Here is a 17,599-nt window from a genome sequence, read left to right as displayed (position 1 = left end):
CGCCTCATGCATCTCCACCTTTACCGCAAGGGCTGAGGCCTCATCCTCTCTTTCAGAGGCCTGCTGTCGGATCTCCCGGATTGCCACCCACTGGGCTGTCTGAGTCTCCAGCAGCTTGTCAATGGAAGCCTTCAACGGCTCTAGCAGCTCCACTTTGAGCTCCCGAAAGCACCGCGAGGGAGTCGCCTGCTGCTCCTGCGCCCACTGCCTCCATTCCTCTAGGCCTCCGCCGGCCGCCATCTTGTGCTTCTTCCCTCGCTTTTTCTTAGGCGCTGCTACCGCTCTCTTGCTTGCCCCACTCCTGGTCCAGGCCATACACTGATGAGGAACTGCTGCTGACTCCTTCCCACATTGGGAATTGTCGAATAAGTACCGCTGGGTGCCCTAAAAAGAGCCCAAAGGTCCGTTCCTGGCGGGAGCTGCCGAACTTGCAGCTTAGCTCCGCATAGCCGCAACGGGAAATCCCGTGGCTGAAATTATTGGGCAGCCAAGGGCCAAAGACTTTGAGTATTTTATAAGAACTATTGTTAATTCAATTGTGTTGCGACCCAGGGTACAGTGGGGCTGGAATTGACCGCTAACCTAGGGTATTGTAACAGAGCCCAATGGCTCATTTAAATGTGCATTTCTGGATCTTTCCCAGGAAGGGCGTGATTCAGATTGTGATGCCTGGCAAGATTTGGTTGAACTTCGCGAGACACTTTGAGCTTCGCGAATCTCGTGATAGGCCTCTCGTGACATTCAACACCCTCGTCTCAACTCCAGGTATGGCACCACGGAGCCGTTAAATCACGGCCATGGTTAATAATGTCAGGGATGAGATTTACTGGCATCGTTGCGTCTGGTTTGGTATCGTGGTCAGGCCGGTAAATCTCACGGGAGGCCTCTCACGAGATTTGCGATTCTTGAAACGTCTCACGAGATTCAACTGACATGGTCAGCATGCCAGGGTGGTAATGAAGGTAATTGCTAAGGGATGGGGCCTGAGGGGCCATGTCCATGAAAGGGGAGATGAGAGGGGGAATAAAGGTGGGGGGATGAAGGGGGGGTGAAGGTGCCTCACAAAGGTTGGGGTCTTGAAAAGGAGGGGTCCTAAAGGGGGGGTGGGAAGGCCTGAAAAGGGGGGCCCTCAGCGCCCACATAGGGAGTGCCCTCACTGGGAGGGAGTGCAGGTGTGACATTGTCCTTGTCTGTGGGGCGTGGGGGTTACTCAAGTTCACTTCGAGATTGGGTCACCCTTTCAAAATGCCATCCCAATCTCTGAGGAGCCGGTCTCACTGACAGGTTCAGCTCCCCACTGCTGAAAAAACTTCCAAGTGTGGGCTGGACCAGACCCCAAGGCCCCAAATAAATGACAAATGGCACGATCTACCAACTGCGCTGCACCGGAATCTCTACAATGGGCATGGCCCATCATCGCACGGTTCAGTGAGTTTAAAAACTGACTTGGCCATGCTGCCGTTGGATTGAATGGCCATCTGGCATCCATCGGCCTTGCTGAGGAGACCCAAGCACTGGTTCTTCAAAAGGGGAGCAGGCGTAATGGCACCTGGGGGTGGGGTCTCCCAGGAGATTGATGACCACTGGATGGTCAGCCTCTAGCCAAGCTGGCACCCTGGCAGTGCTGATGCCATCCGGGCACCTTGGCAGTCCCAGCCTGGCACTCTGACAGTGCAACTTCTGCACACTGGCAGTGCCAACCCAGATACCCTCCTGGCACTGCGAGAATGTCCATGTGCCACTGCCAGGCTGGAAAGGGCACTGCTCGGGTGCAAGGCTCACATTGCCAAGATGCTGAGCCGTGATTTCTCCTAACCTGGGGATCGGGCCTGGGTGTGCCCTGCCAGTATGTGGGGAGGTACCGGTTGATTCAAGGATCCCTTAAATGTGAGTTGGCACATTGGGGGCTCAAGTCGGGGGGTCCTGCACTGATGTGCTCCATTTGTTGGAGCTCCTTAGTGCAGGAAATGATGTCAAATGCAGCCTCGAGAGCAGCATTCAATGCTGGGTCCTGAAATAGCCACAGAGTGCTGTTAGATAGCATGGTCGTTCCTGGACGGACTCACATTTGTTTTGGTTCGATCCTGCCCTAAGTACCGGTGAATAATGGTGTGGACCCGACCCAAAAACCGATGGGAAAGACCCTATCAAACCTGCCCAAAATGACACTTAGACATTTTTTGGTTGAATTCCACCCCAGGTCTTGAAATTAGGTTCATTTAAGTTGATCAATAAAGAAAGTCATGAATTACAATGGTGCTTTTCATGGCCTCATGACTTCCAAAGCGTTTCACAGCGCTGACAGAATTTAGGAAACATGGCAGTCAATTTTTACATAGCCACCTCCTGCAGTGTAATGATCATGTAGCTTATTCACACTGCAATTTAATATTCAAACTGCAGTGTAGTGGTCATGTACCTATTCAAACTGCAGTGTAATGGTCATGTACCTATTCAAACTTCAGTGTAATGGTCATGTAACCTATTCAAACTGCAGTGTAATGGTCATGTAATATTCAAACTGCAGTGTAATGGTCATGTACCTATTCAAACTGCAGTGTAATGGTCATGTAACCTATTCAAACTGCAGTGTAATGGTCATGTACCTATTCAAACTGCAGTGTAATGGTCATGTAACCTATTCAAACTGCAGTGTAATGGTCATGTAACCTATTCAAACTGCAGTGTAATGGTCATGTAACCTATTCAAACTGCAGTGTAATGGTCATGTACCTATTCAAACTGCAGTGTAATGGTCATGTAACCTATTCAAACTGCAGTGTAATGGTCATGTAACCTATTCAAACTGCAGTGTAATGGTCATGTAACCTATTCAAACTGCAGTGTAATGGTCATGTAACCTATTCAAACTGCAGTGTAATGGTCATGTACCTATTCAAACTGCAGTGTAATGGTCATGTAACCTATTCAAACTGCAGTGTAATGGTCATGTAATATTCAAACTGCAGTGTAATGGTCATGTACCTATTCAAACTGCAGTGTAATGGTCATGTAACCTATTCAAACTGCAGTGTAATGGTCATGTACCTATTCAAACTGCAGTGTAATGGTCATGTAACCTATTCAAACTGCAGTGTAATGGTCATGTAATATTCAAACTGCAGTGTAATGGTCATGTACCTATTCAAACTGCAGTGTAATGGTCATGTTACCTATTCAAACTGCAGTGTAGTGGTCATGTAACCTATTTCTCCTTATGCTGGATTACAGATAAATATTGGCAAAGAGGTTTATTCAAATAGTATAATGGGATATCTTAAACTGTGCTTGGAGAATTAGCCGAGATTATTTGCTCAATTCTGAGATGGGGCCTCGACACACTGAACCACAGCTGACATCCATATTTCTGTTATCTTGAAAATTCCAAACTTTCACCCATCTGCTTCAGAATCGTAGATAAAACACTGAATAAAGTAGACGCCAAAACAAAATTAATTGGCAAGAAACCCAGCTGGATGAGATAAGACTCCATTTTAACTACCTTCCTGGTCTAGGCTCCAACACTGCGTTGTTTACGGAATACAGGGATGAGTGGGAGGATGTGTAACATTTTCCTCTTTATTCACTATCAACCTTGGAAAGGGTACCAACTGCAGAGGGACTTTCAAATAGATGAACCTTTATCCATGTTTTCAAGCTTTGATGCAGCCCTCAACCAGGATAGTTTTAGGTGAAGGATATAGATTTGAACCTAGAAACATGTACATGTTCGGGTGAAGCACAGCACACCTTGTGTATGATCCACTATGTAGTCCTTAACATGAAAAGAAATGTAATTGCCCCACTGCTTTGCTTTCAAATGATCGGCCCAATTCCTACTTCCCTAAATTTAAGTTTTTGCAGAAACATATTTAATAATTCCTTCTCAAAATCATTTTATTATTCTCCATACAGAATGTTTTTTTGTTTACTAAAATAATATATATAACAACAATAAGGAAAATTAACCTAATTACAAAGGTCTAACCTTTTAAAAATACATTTAGAGTACCCAATTTTTATTTTTCCAATTAAGGGGCAATGTAGTGTGGCCAATTCACCTACCCTGCACATCTTTGGGTTGTGGGGGTGAGACCCACGCAGACACGAACAAAGGCCTAACTTTAATTGAAATATGCACTAAAAACTATTCCAATGCATTAAGCAGTCAGACCCCTGTTAAAAGTTCTTATAGAGAAGGGCACAGCTGAGTTCAGGAACCGGTTTGCCATGCAGCTGAGGGACTGTAGCCTTTTTCCTGAATGAACCCATGCAGTAATGGCTGGAACTGTGCAGCCCTTCATGGAGTGACAAGAGATTTCAATGGCTGGCCAGCCCCACGGCGGGAGAATCTGGCACTTGAGGAGGGAGCTGAAAAATTCAGAAATGAGATTATTCTCCTTGTACTTTTTATAAAGTAAATAAAACCCAGAGGTACGATAATTCCAAAGTGCAACCATCACAAACTTACATCTCTTCTTAATTCATTTGTTGAGTTTGAACCCTTTGAAGATGTTTTCATACTTAAAAAATTTCTTTGTTGGTCAGAATTTCAGTTACAATCAAGGTTTCAGATCCTGAAATGGATAAATTGATAGAAGAAATCAAAGAGGTTTCCATCCTGGGATTGTGCAATTTCAAGAGAAAGTATGATTAATTTAATGCCTGGAGGTACAGGAGTTTTTTAGCATTGAAGACTACATTTTCACTGGAACACGAGAAATAGAAGCAGGAGGGGTCACCAGGCCCTTCAAACCTGCGTCCACATTATTTAATAAAATCATAGCTGATCTGTGCCGGCCTCAACTCCTTTTCTGTGCCAATTCCCCACAGCCTCTATTCCTCCATCGATCAAATATTCATCCACCTCCACTCTCAATATTTCTAATGATCTCATCTCCACTGGAGAGTTCCAGAGATTTACCACCCTCACCAAGGAGACATTTCTACCCACCTCAGTTTTAAATGAGCAGCCCTTTATCTTGTAGCGAGTCTCTCCCACCAGTGAAAATATCTCACCATCTACCATGTCACCCCCTCCGAAGGATCGTATTTGTTTGAATAAGATCATCTCTCACTCTTCTAAACTCAAAGGAATACAGACCCAGACTATTTAGTCTCTCTTGATAGGACAACCCTCTCGTCCCAGGAATTAGTCTGGTAAATATATTTTGAACTGCCTCCAATGTTACTGTATCCTTTTTTAGGTAATGGGACCAAAACTGTCTGCAGTATTCCAGGGGAGGCCTCACCAATCCCTGTACAATTGCAACAAAAACTCCCTATTTTTAAAACTCCAATCTCTTTGCAATAAAGGCCAAAATGCTATTTACCTTCTGAACTACTTGTCAGACCTGCCTGCTAGCTTTGTGTGATCCATGCACTAGAACACCCAGATCCCTCTGTACTTCATTTATCTGCAGTCTCTCTCCATTTAGATACTAGTCTGCCTTTTGATTCCTCCTACCCAAGTGTATGACCTCACACGTCCCCTCATTAAACTCTATTTGCCAGGTTTACACCCAGTTACCCAATCTATCCATATCCTGCTGCAGAATCATAATATCCTCATCACAATAGGCCCTTCCACCTATTTTTGTATCATTGGCAAATTTGTAAACCTTACATTCTGTTCCTTCCTCCAGGTCATTCATGTAAATAGTGAATAATTGTGGGTCAATTGCTAATCCCTGTAGTACTCCACTAGTTACATCTATTCCACTCTGAAAATGACCCATTTATTCCAATTCTCTGTTTCCTCTGTGAAATCCAGTTTTCAATCCGTGTCAAATTACTTTTGGAAATCTAAATACACTAAATCTGCAGGTTTCCCTCTATCTACGCGTCCTGTTATATCCTGAATGAATCAAGCAAATTTGTCAAACCTTATTTACCTTTCATAAAACCATGTTAACTATGTTTGATTATACTCAGCTTTCCTAAATGATTAACTATTTCCTCTTTGATCATTGACTCCAGTGTCTTGCCAATAATGGATGTTAAACTGACTGGCCGGTATTTCCCTGCCTTCTGCCTTTCTCCCTTTTTGAACAAGGGAGTCGAATTGGCTACTTTCCAATCCTCTGGTCCCCTCCGGAATTTACCAAGTTACGAAAAATTTCAACCGATGGGTCCACTACTCCTGCAGCCACTTCCTTTAAAAAGCTAGCATGCAGTTCATCGGGTCCAGGTGACTTATCCACCTTTAGCCCCTTGAGTTTCTCTAATACTCTATCCCTTGTGATTGGGATTTTTGTAAGTTCTGCCACGTTATTTGAAAACAGCCCATCTGATATCTTAGGATATTGGCAATGTCTTTCACAGTGAAGACTGATGCAAAAAATGTATTTAGCATATCCGCCATTTCTTTGTTTGCTGTTATTAATTCACCAGCCTCGTTCAGTAAAGGTCCCACATTTACCTTAGCCGCCCACTTCTGATTTATATATCTTTAGAAATCTCTCAAAATTTGTTTTCTCCCTTCTATGAGATTTCTAGTCTTTTGCTGCTAGATCCTAAAACTTCCCAGTTCTCTGGTCTACCAATATCCCATTGCCACTTTGTATATCCTGCTTTCCAATGTAACGTCATCTTTGATCTCCTTTGTTAACCATGGATTTAGCCTCTTTCTCGTGGAATCCCTCTTTTTGATTGGGATAAACTCCTGCTGAGCATTATGGACCAGCTGCATGAATATACGCCACTGCTCATCTACTGACCTGTATCTTAGTTTGTTTACCAGTTCACCTGAGACAACTCCTGCCTCATACCATTATAATTGCCCTAATTTAAGCTGAAGGTACTGGTTATGGACGTATTGTGTTCACCCTCATGCTGTATCTGGAATTTTATCATATTGTGGTCACTATTCCCTCAGGATCCTTGATTAATCCTTCTTCATTACGCAAAACCAAATCTTAAATAGCCCGCTCCTGGGTAGGTTCTACAACGTACTGCCCTAAAAAGCAATCCCTGATGCATTCCACAATTTTTCCTTCTCCACTAGCATTTCCAGTTTGGTTTGCCCGATCATCATGCATATTAAAATCTCCCAGGATAATTGCAGTTCCCTTCAAACATGCCCTTGATACTTCCCCATTTATGCTCTGACCTCTTGAGAGGTCACATTTTGGGGGTCTATAGACTGCTCCCACCCGTGTCTTCCTTCCCCTGATATTTACAATTTCAACCCAAATAGATTCTACATCATAGAACATAGAACATAGAACAGTACAGCACAGAACAGGCCCTTCGGCCCTCAATGTTGTGCCGAGCAATGATCACCCTACTTAAACCCACGTAACCCGTATACCCGTAACCCAACAATCCCCCCATTAACCTTACACTACGGGCAATTTAGCATGGCCAATCCACCTAACCCGCACATCTTTGGACTGTGGGAGGAAACCGGAGCACCCAGAGGAAACCCACGCACACACGGGGAGGACGTGCAGATTCCACACAGACAGTGACCCAGCCGGGAATCGAACCTGGGACCACTGGAGCTGTGAAGCATTGATGCTAACCACCATGCTACCGTGAGCTATCCATTGCCTTTATATCATGACTCAGCACTGCTCTGAAACCCTGCTTGATTAACAGCGCTACTCTCCCCCCCCCCCCCCCCCCCCCCCCCCCCCCCCCCCCCACCCCACCTTGCCCCTGTGGCCTGTTCTATTGTAACATTTTGTACCTTGGAATGTTGAGCACTCAGTCCTGGTCACCTTGCAACCATGTTTCTGTATTAGCTAATACACCATACCCCTATGTTGCTATCTGTGCTATCAATTCATCTATCTTGTTGCAAATGCTTCACGCATTCAGATAAAGAATATTTAGCTTTGATTTTTTGTACTTGTTTGTAAATCTGGGTTTTCTCTGGGTTGCATATTCTGACAGTCATGTTCCCCCTCACTATCCTGTGCCACCACTCCCTCACATACCCCTGAATTTCTAAACTTTCTGTTCCTCCTCTTGGTTAGGGCTGTTGTATGAGTCCTTGGTGCAATATAATGTTCAAATGATCTGTCCTTACCTGTTGTTTTCTATTGACACTCAGACTGGTTAAAACCTGCACTCCTACCTTTAATTTGACTTCCTAATTTTCCAAGCAACTGGACCCTCACCCCTCCTCTTTAGTTTAAAGCCCTTTCTACTTCCCTAGTTTCCAGTCCGCAAGACAGGAGAGATTGTATCCATGATGACGTCTCTAGTCAATTACATGGTTGAATTCATGTCAACAGCTACAGATTCTGGGATATTTATATTGGTGATTGTGCCCATATTCCCAGCAGCAATGAAACCAGTGCCATTGCCCTTAGTTTCAGGTGCAGTTATATCGGTAATGGTAACCATAGGATCAGGAATGTTGACATTGCTTTCATTGCCCATAGCTTCTGGAGTGACTCAGTCACTGTCATTGTCCATAATTATAGGTCCAGTAATATTAGTGATGCTGAACATAATCTCACAAACAGCTTTGTTGGTGTGATTGCCCAGAGTCTGAGGACTGATTGTGTTGATGTCATTGGTCTTGGTGTCCATGGTTTCAACAATGTTTGTATTGCTGTACGTGCCTATCACCTCAGGAGTGGTTGTGCTAGTATTGGTCAGTATGGTCTCAGGGACGGTTTTACTGGTGTAGATGTTCCAAGATTCAGATGTGATTGAATCGGTGTCAGTATCCATAATTCTGGGTACGGTATTATTTCTGCCAAGGTCCCTGGTTTGAGCAATTATATTGGGCTCAGTTTCCCTATTTTTAAGGAAGAGGGTGAGGTACCTGGACATTGTGTTTCAGGAGGCAGTCACACCCCAGAGACTAACTACCTTGAATTTGGCCAGTGGTCAAGGACAGGAGGGTGTGGCTGTGAGTGAGGCAGGGTGAGGAATCCAGGAGGTAGGGTTAGAGGAGCCTCAGCCCTTGTCCTGTCCGACTGGTTTGAGATCCTTGCTCCCTGTGTGGACGGGAATGGAGGCTGCAGAGAAGATGAGAAAACTGACCACAGCACTGTGATACAGGGAGCCATTCAAGTGGAGGGAAGAGAAAAGAAATGTAGTCGTAATTGGGGATAGTATAGTTAGGGACATTAACACTATTCTTTGTGACTGTGATTGAGAATTCTGAAGGCTGTGTTGCCTGCCTGGAGCTTGATTTTTTTTTTTCATAGAATTTCATAGAATTTACAGTGCAGAAGGAGGCCATTTAGCCCATCGAGTCTGCACAGGCTCTTGGAAAGAGCACCCTACCCAACACTACACCTCCACCCTATCCCCATAACCCAGTAACCCCACCCAACACTAAAGGCAATTTTGGACACTAAGGACAATTAGCATGGCCAGTCCACCTGATCTGCACATCTTTGGACTGTGGGAGGAAACCAGAGCACCCGGAGGAAACCCACGCACACACGGAGAGAACATGCAGACTCCGCACAGACAGTGACTCAAGCCGGGGATCGAACCTGGGACCCTGGAGCTGTGAAGCAATTGTGCTAATTACTATGCTACCGTGCTACCCGTTTGGGATATCTCATCTGGGCTACAGAGGAACTGGGAGTGGGAGGATAAAGATCCAGTTGTCGTGGTCCATGAAGGTACCGACGACATAGGTAGAACAAGGACAGAGGCTCTGCTGAGGGTGTATGAACAGCTAGGGGCTAAATTAAAAGGCAGAACCTAAAAGGTAATAATATCTGGATTACAACCTGAGACACAAGCTAATTGGCACAGAGTCAATAAGATTAAGGAGGCGTGGCTCAAAGATTGGTGTGGGCGAAATGGATTTGAATTCATGGGACATTGGCACCAGTATTGGGGAAGAGGGGACCTGTTCCGAATGGACGGTCTTCACCTGATCATGCTGGGACCAGAGTCCCAATCAATCGCACAACTAGGACTGTAGATAGGGTTTTAAACTAAATAAAACCATAAGATTATAAAACACAGGAGCAGAATTAGGCCACTTGGCCCATTGAGTCTGCTCCGACATTCAATCATGGCTGATATTTTCTCATCCCCATTCTCCTGTCTTCTCCCCATAACTCCTGATCCTCTTATTGATCAAGAGCCTATCTATCTCTGTCTTAAAGGAACTCAGTGATTTGGCCTACACAGCCTTCTGCGGCAAAGAGTTCCACAGATTCACCAGAAATTCCTCCTCATCTCTGTTTTAAAGGATCGTCCCTTTAGTCTGAGATGGTGTCCTCTGCTTCTAGTTTTTCCGACAAGTGGAAACATTCTCTCCACGTCCACTCTGTCCAGGCCTCGCAGTATCCTGTAAGTTTCAATAAGATCCCCCCTCATTCTTCTAAACTCCAATGAGCACAGACCCTGAGTAGGACTGAGGGTTGGGGGGAGAGGTACAGTTGGAGGGAAAATTATAAAACCCAAATTAAAGGTGGAGGTAGGAGTGCAGGTACCAGCCTCCCCAGACAGGCGCCGGAATGTGGCGACTAGGGACTTTTCACAGTAACTTCATTGAAGCCCACTCGTGACAATAAGTGATTTTCATTTCAGGTTTGCGATGTGGCGAGTGATTTCCAGAAAATAATGGATTGGATTGGATTTGTTTATTGTCACGTGTACCGAGGTACAGTGAAAAGTACTTTTCTGCGAACAGCTCAACAGATCATTCAGTACATGGGAAGAAAAGGGAATTAAACAAAATTCAAGAAAATAAAAGAAAATACATAATAGGGCAACACAAGATATACAATGTAACTACATAAGCACTGGCATTGGATGAAGCATACAGGGTGTAGTGTTAATGAGGTCAGTCAATAAGAGGGTCATTTAGGAGTCTGGTGACAGTGGGGAAGAAGCTGTTTTTGAGTCTGTTCGTGCGTGTTCTCAGATTTCTGTATCTCCTGCCCGATGGAAGAAGTTCCGTGAGCGGCAGAGCGGGTGAATGTCTTTATGCTCCAAGGAATTATAAAAGAGTAGAGAAATATGGCAAAATAAATTTAAAAGCTTTGTGTCGAAATGCACCAAAGCATCTGAAACAAACTTATGAGTTAACGGCGCAAATAGAAACAAAAGGATATAATTTGGTGGGGATTACTGAAACGTGGTTACAGGGAGACCAGGGCCGGGATTCTCCCCTACCCGGCCGGGCGGGGGGTCCAGGCGGTATGGAGTGGCGTGAACCACTCCAGCGTCGGGCCGCCCCAAAGATGCGGAAGTCTCCGCATCTTTAGGGGCCAAGCCCTAACATTGAGGGGCTAGGCCCGCGCTGGAGTAGTTGGTGCTCTGCCGGCTGGCATGGACGGCCTTTGGCGCTACGCCAGCCGGGGCCGAAAGGACTTTGCTGGCCGGCGTAAGCCCACGCATGCGCGGAACATCAGCGGCTGCTGATGTCATCCCCGCGCATGTGCAGGGGAGGGGGTCACTTCCGTCTCCGCCATGGTAAAGACCATGGCGAAGACGGAAGGAAAAGAGTGCCCCCACAGCACAGGCCCGCCTGTCATTGGTGGGCCCCGAACGCGGGTCAGGCCACCGTGGGGTCAACCCTCAGGGTCAGATTGCCCCGTGCCCCCCTCCAGGACCCTGGAGTCTGCCCATGCCGCCTGCTCCTGCCGGTAAGGTAGGTGGTTTGATCCACGCTGGCGGGAGAGGGTTGACAGCGGCGGGACTTCGGCCCATTGCGGGCCAGAGAATCGCCGGGGGGGTCCGCCGACTGGCAAGGCACGATTCCCGCCCCCGCCGAATCTCTGATGGCGGATAATGCGGGACACGGCAGGCGCAGGATTGACGCCGGCCCCCGGCGATTCTCCGACCCGGCGGGGGGTTGGAGAATCCCGCCCCAAGTCTGGGAGATGAATATCCAAGGTAACGCAGTATTTCGGAAATTTCGGGTGAAAGGAAAAGGAGGTGGCTGCTGGTGAGGAAAGGGATCAACACTGGAGATCAAGATGTGGAATCAGCCTGGGTAGAAATAAGAAATAAAAAAGGGAAGAAGTCCTTGGTAGGACTAATCTATTGGTCCCCAAACAGCAGTTCCGCAGTGGGACACAGTATAAACCAGGAAATTATAGGGGCTTGTAAGAAAGGTGCGGCAATAAGCATGAGTGATTTAAATTTGAATCAGAGTCTAGGGGCGAAATTCTCCCCTACCCGGCGGGGCGGGGGGTCCCGACGTAGCGGAGTGGCGCCAACCACTCCACCACGGCACAGGCCCGCCCGCCGATCGGTGGGCCCCAATCGCGGGCCAGGCCACCGTGGGGGCACCCCCCAGGGTCCGATCGCCCCCCGCCCCCCTCCAGGACGCCGGGGCCTGCTCGAGCCGCCTGCTCTTGCCGGCACAGAGTTGGTTTTAAACCACGTCGGCGGGAGAGGCCTGACAGCGGCGGGACTTCGGCCCATCGCGGGGGCCTGCCGACTGGCGGGGTGCGATTCCCGCCACCGCCGATTCCCGGGTGGCGAAGAATTCCGGCCACGGCGGGGGCGGGATTTACGCCGGCCCCGAGCGATTCCCCGACCCTGCTGGGGGTCGGAGAATTCCGCCCTAGATTAATCAAATTGGCAAGGGTGGTCTGGAGGCAGAGTTCATTGAATGTTAGAGATTGTTTGCTGGAAGAGTATGTTGGGAAACCGACCAGGGAGGAGGCTACTCTGGATTTGGTATTCTGTAATTGATTACTTCCTGGTGAAGGATCGACGAGGGAGCAGTGGCCATAGTATGGGAGCATTCATCATTCAGTTTGGGGATGAGGAAGTCCCACATGAGCGTTCCGGAATTAAACAAAGGAAATAACATTGGCTTGAGGTCAGATTTGACCCGTATAGGCTGGGCAGGAAGGCTAAAAGGTCGGACAGCTGATGAGCAGCGGCAGTTATTTAAGGAGATACTCAATTCCTCACAACTCAAATATATCCCAGTGAGGAAGAAAGATGATAAAAGGGGTGAAAAACATCCATGGCTAAACAAGGAGATCAAGGCCATTATAAAGACAAAAACTAAATTATATCATATTGCAAAGGCCAGTGGCAGATTGGAAGATTGGGAAACTTTCAAACAAAGGAATACTAACAAAGTAATAAAAAGAGCTCAGGTAAATTACGAAAGAAAACTCACAAAGTATCGAAGAGGGTAGCAAAAGGAAGAGAGTTGCAAAGGTGAATGTTGGTCCCTCGGGTGATGAAACTGGTGAGTCAAGAGTGGGGAACACAGAAATGGCAGGGACGCTAAATCAATACTTTGCCTCAGTTTTCCCGGTGGAGGACACTCGTACCATTCCTATAGGAACGGGCATTTCAGAGGTAAGAGAAAGGGTGGAACTTAGAATAATCAGCATCAATAGGGAAACGATACTCAACAAACTCTGGGATTGAGAGTAGACAAGTCCCCAGGGCCTGATGGCCCACATCCCAGGGTGTTAAAGGAAGTGGCAGTGGAGATAGTGGATCCATTGGTTATAATATTCCAAAATTCCATGGACACGGAAATGGCTCCAGTAGATTTGAAAATGCTAATGCTAATCAAAAAGGGAGAGAGCCAGAATGTGGGAAATTACAGACCAGTTAGTTTAACATCTATTGTTGGGCAATTGTTTGAATCAATTATTAAGGAAGTGATATCAGGACATTTGGAAAGTCAAAGCACCATCCATCAGAGTCAGTATGGTTTTATGAAGGGCAAATCATGTTTGACTAATTTGCTAGACTTCTTTGAAGATGTAATAAGCAAAGTGGGCAGCACAGTGGCACATGGATGGTACGGTGGCACTGTGGTTAGCACTGATGCCTCACAGCTCCAGTGACCCGGGTTCAATTCCGGCCTCGAGTGACTGTGTGGATTTGCTCTTTCTCCCTTTGTCTGCGTGGGTTTCCTCCGGGTGCTCCGGTCTCCTCCCACAGTCCAAAGATGTGCAGGTTAGGTGGATTGGCCATGCTAAATTACCCCTTAGTGTCCAAAAGGCTAGAGGTTATGCGAGGTGGGGTTACTGAGTTAAGGGGATCGGGTGGGGCTTGACCCTAGGTAGGGTACCCTTTCTGAGGGTCGGTGCAAACTCGATGGGCCGAATGGCCTCCTTCTGCACTTTAGGGGCTGGTTTAGCACAGTGGGCTGAACAGCTGGCTTGCATGCAGAACAAGGCCAGCAGAACAGGTTTAATTCCCGTACCGGCCTCCCCGACTTCATTGAAACCTACTTATGACAATAAGCGATTATTATTATTAGTGATTCTGTGATTCTATGCATGACGGTCGGTCAAATTCAGGAAAACAAAATGATAAAGGGTATGGATAAAGTAGATGTGGAGTGGGTGCTTTTCCCTTGTGGGCCATTCTAGATAATGTAGATGTGGAGTGGGTGCTTTTCCCTTGTGGGCCATTCTAGATAAAGTAAATGTGGAGTGGGTGCTTTTCCCTTGTGGGCCATTCTAGATAAAGTAGATGTGGAGTGGGTGCTTTTCCCTTGTGGGCCATTCTAGATAAAGTAGATGTGGAGTGGGTGCTTTTCCCTTGTGGGGCATTCTAGATAAAGTAGATCTGGAGTGGGTGCTTTTCCCTTATGGGGCATTCTAGATAAAGTAGATGTGGAGTGGGTGCTTTTCCCTTGTGGGGCATTCTAGATAAAGTAGATGTGGAGTGGGTGCTTTTCCCTTGTGGGGCATTCTAGATAAAGTAGATGTGGAGTGGGTGCTTTTCCCTTGTGGGGCATTCTAGATAAAGTAGATGTGGAGTGGGTGCTTTTCCCTTGTGGGGCATTCTAGATAAAGTAGATGTGGAGTGGGTGCTTTTCCCTTGTGGGGCATTCTAGATAAAGTAGATGTGGAGTGGGTGCTTTTCCCTTGTGGGGCATTCTAGAACAACAGGTCATAGTCTCAGGATACTAGGTAGCAAATCTAAAATCGAGGTGAGGAGAAACTATTTCTCCCAAAGGATTGTGAATTGTAAATCTGTGGAATTCGCTACCCCAGATTGTGGTGGATGCTGGGACAGTGAGTAAATTCACAGAGGAATGAAAAAATTTTGAATTGGTAATGGATTGAAGGTTTATGGAGAACAGGCTGGACAGTGAGGTTGAGGCCATGATGAGGTCAGCCATGATCATATTTAACGGTGGAGCAGGCTCGAGAAGCTAAATTGCCGACTCCTGCTCCTGGTTCTGATGTTCTAAGAACTATTCTGTCTGATTTCACCATCCAACTCTTGGTCTGTAGCCCTGTGGTAACAGAGCACAAATCTGGCGTTCTTGATTAATAGGGGGAACAGGGGTTACGGGGAGAAGGCAGGAGAATGGGCTGAGGAACATATCGGCCATGATTGAATGGTGAAGCAGACTCGATGGGCCGAGTGGCCTAATTCTGCTCTTGTATCTTATGGTCTTAATATTGAATCAGTGTCACTCCCCACAGTCTTAGCTGAATTAGTTTTGGTCTCTGTCTTAATCTCAATCTTGGTATTTGTACTTCTATCTTCAAACATGGAGTTATTGGGTGCTGATGTCCGTGGTTTCAGGAATGGTTATACTGCTTTTGGATTCAAGGATGATTGTATTGGTGTTGATTTTTGTTCTTTCCTGAATGCTGGGGGTGCCCCCAGCTTCAGGAATACCTGTGTTGGCATCGGCGATAATAGGTTCAGAAGCGGTTGAATTCGAAAACGTTTATAGAGCTGGAAGGGTGGTTGCATTGGTGTGGGTATGCATTGGTGTGGGTATACATTGGTGTGGGTATGCATTGGTGTGGGTATACATTGGTGTGGGAATACATTGATGTGGGTATACATTGATGTGGGTATGCATTGGTGTGGGTATACATTGGTGTGGGTATACATTGATGTGGGTATACATTGGTGTGGGAATACATTGATGTGGGTATACATTGATGTGGGTATGCATTGGTGTGGGTATACATTGGTATGGGAATACATTGGTGTGGGAATACATTGGTGTGGGTATACATTGGTGTGGGTATACATTGGTATGGGAATACATTGGTGTGGGAATACATTGGTGTGGGTATACATTGGTGTGGGTATACATTGGTATGGGAATACATTGGTGTGGGTATACATTGGTGTGGGTATACATTGGTGTGGGAATACATTGGTGTGGGAATACATTGGTGTGAGAATACATTGGTGTGAGAATACATTGGTGTGGGTATACATTGGTGTGAGAATACATTGATGTGGGTATACATTGGTGTGAGAATACATTGGTGTGGGAATACATTGATGTGGGTATACATTGGTGTGGATATACATTGGTGTGGGTATACATTGGTGTGGGTATACATTGGTGTGGGTATACATTGGTGTGGGTATACATTGGTGTGGGTATACATTGGTGTGGGTATACATTGGTGTGGGTATACATTGGTGTGGGTATACATTGGCTCAGTACCAATTTGGTTAGTCTCCTTAGTTTCTGCTGTGGTTCTAGAGGTGCTGGAAGGTGTAGTCTCAGGAGCACTTGTATTCATCATAGTGACCTTAATTTCAGGGCTAATAATTTGGGGGTTAATGCTTATTGTCCTTTGAATTGCTTTATCTGTGTAAATAGCACTAGGTTCGGGAATGCTTGAATCATTGCCTTTACCTGAAGTCTCGGGAATGGTTACATTGGTTGTTGTGCTCCTGGTTTCATGAACCAATCTACTGGTGTCAGTGCCCCTGGTTCCAGCCATGGTTAATTTCGAGTAAAATCTCATATTTTCATGAGTGGTCGTATGACTGTACAAGCTACTAGCATGAGCTACGATTGAAGAAATGTCATTACCTGTTATTTCAGAAGTAGTAATATTGACACTTGTGCCTCTCATTTCATGAGCAAGTGAATGACCATTAGTGTCCATACTTATAGCAGCAAATATATCATTTCTTCCCATATTTCCAAGAGTGGTTGTATTTGTCTTCTTGTTACTATTTTCTGGCACTGTTGCACCGGTGTTCATTTCCTTAATTGCAAAAATGCTTGAATCTGTGTGATTGTCCATCACCATTTGAGTGATTTTATTGGTGTAATTGTCCATAATACCTGAATTTATATTTGTTGGGATGGCAATAGCTTCAGTAATGGTTGCATCGTTCTGGGTTCTGGAAGCATCCAAAGAAATTGTGCTGGTGTTGATCCCTGTTGTTTCAGGAACAGTGGTATTGGTGTGAGTACCCATACTTTCAGAAAGCGTTTTATTAGTGAGTGAACTTATAGTATTACGACTAGTTACATTGCTAAGGGTGCCCATCATTTCCAGAGCAGTTATATTGGTCTTAGCATTCCACATTTCAAGAGTGGTTAAGTCATTCTGGATAGCCATAGCTTCAGCAATAGTGGTACCGGTAACACTGGCCATAGCTTCAGAGGTGGTATCGGTGATGCTGGCCATAGCTTCAGGAGTGGCACCGGTGATGCTGGCCATAGCTTCAGCAATAGTGGCACCGGTAACACTGGCCATAGCTTCAGAGGTGGTATCGGTGATGCTGGCCATAGCTTCAGGAGTGGCACCGGTGATGCTGGCCATAGCTTCAGCAATAGTGGCACCGGTAACACTGGCCATAGCTTCAGCAATAGTGGCACCGGTAACACTGGCCATAGCTTCAGCAATAGTGGCACCGGTAACACTGGCCATAGCTTCAGCAATAGTGGTATTGG

The 17,599-nt window shown here is 46.1% G+C and overlaps 1 protein-coding gene across 1 annotated transcript in view; it reads right to left on the bottom strand.

Annotated features, from left to right (window-relative positions):
- Positions 1-17,080, bottom strand: part of LOC119969956 (von Willebrand factor-like) — a 117,207-nt gene extending 100,127 nt beyond the window's left edge. The window contains exons 1-2 of the mRNA XM_038803922.1: positions 16,727-17,080; positions 4,472-4,577 (exon numbers count right to left, since the gene is read on the bottom strand). Of these exons, the coding sequence (XP_038659850.1) occupies positions 4,472-4,522 (51 nt within the window). The 5' untranslated portion in view covers positions 4,523-4,577; positions 16,727-17,080. The remainder of the gene's footprint in view (positions 1-4,471; positions 4,578-16,726) is intronic.
- Positions 17,081-17,599: the final 519 nt, after the last annotated feature.

Source organism: Scyliorhinus canicula, chromosome 8 (genome assembly GCF_902713615.1).
Source record: "Scyliorhinus canicula chromosome 8, sScyCan1.1, whole genome shotgun sequence".
NCBI classification, from domain to species: Eukaryota; Metazoa; Chordata; class Chondrichthyes; order Carcharhiniformes; family Scyliorhinidae; genus Scyliorhinus; species Scyliorhinus canicula.
Note: the sequence above shows the minus strand (reverse complement) of the source record. Positions and strands in the feature narration are given on the sequence as shown.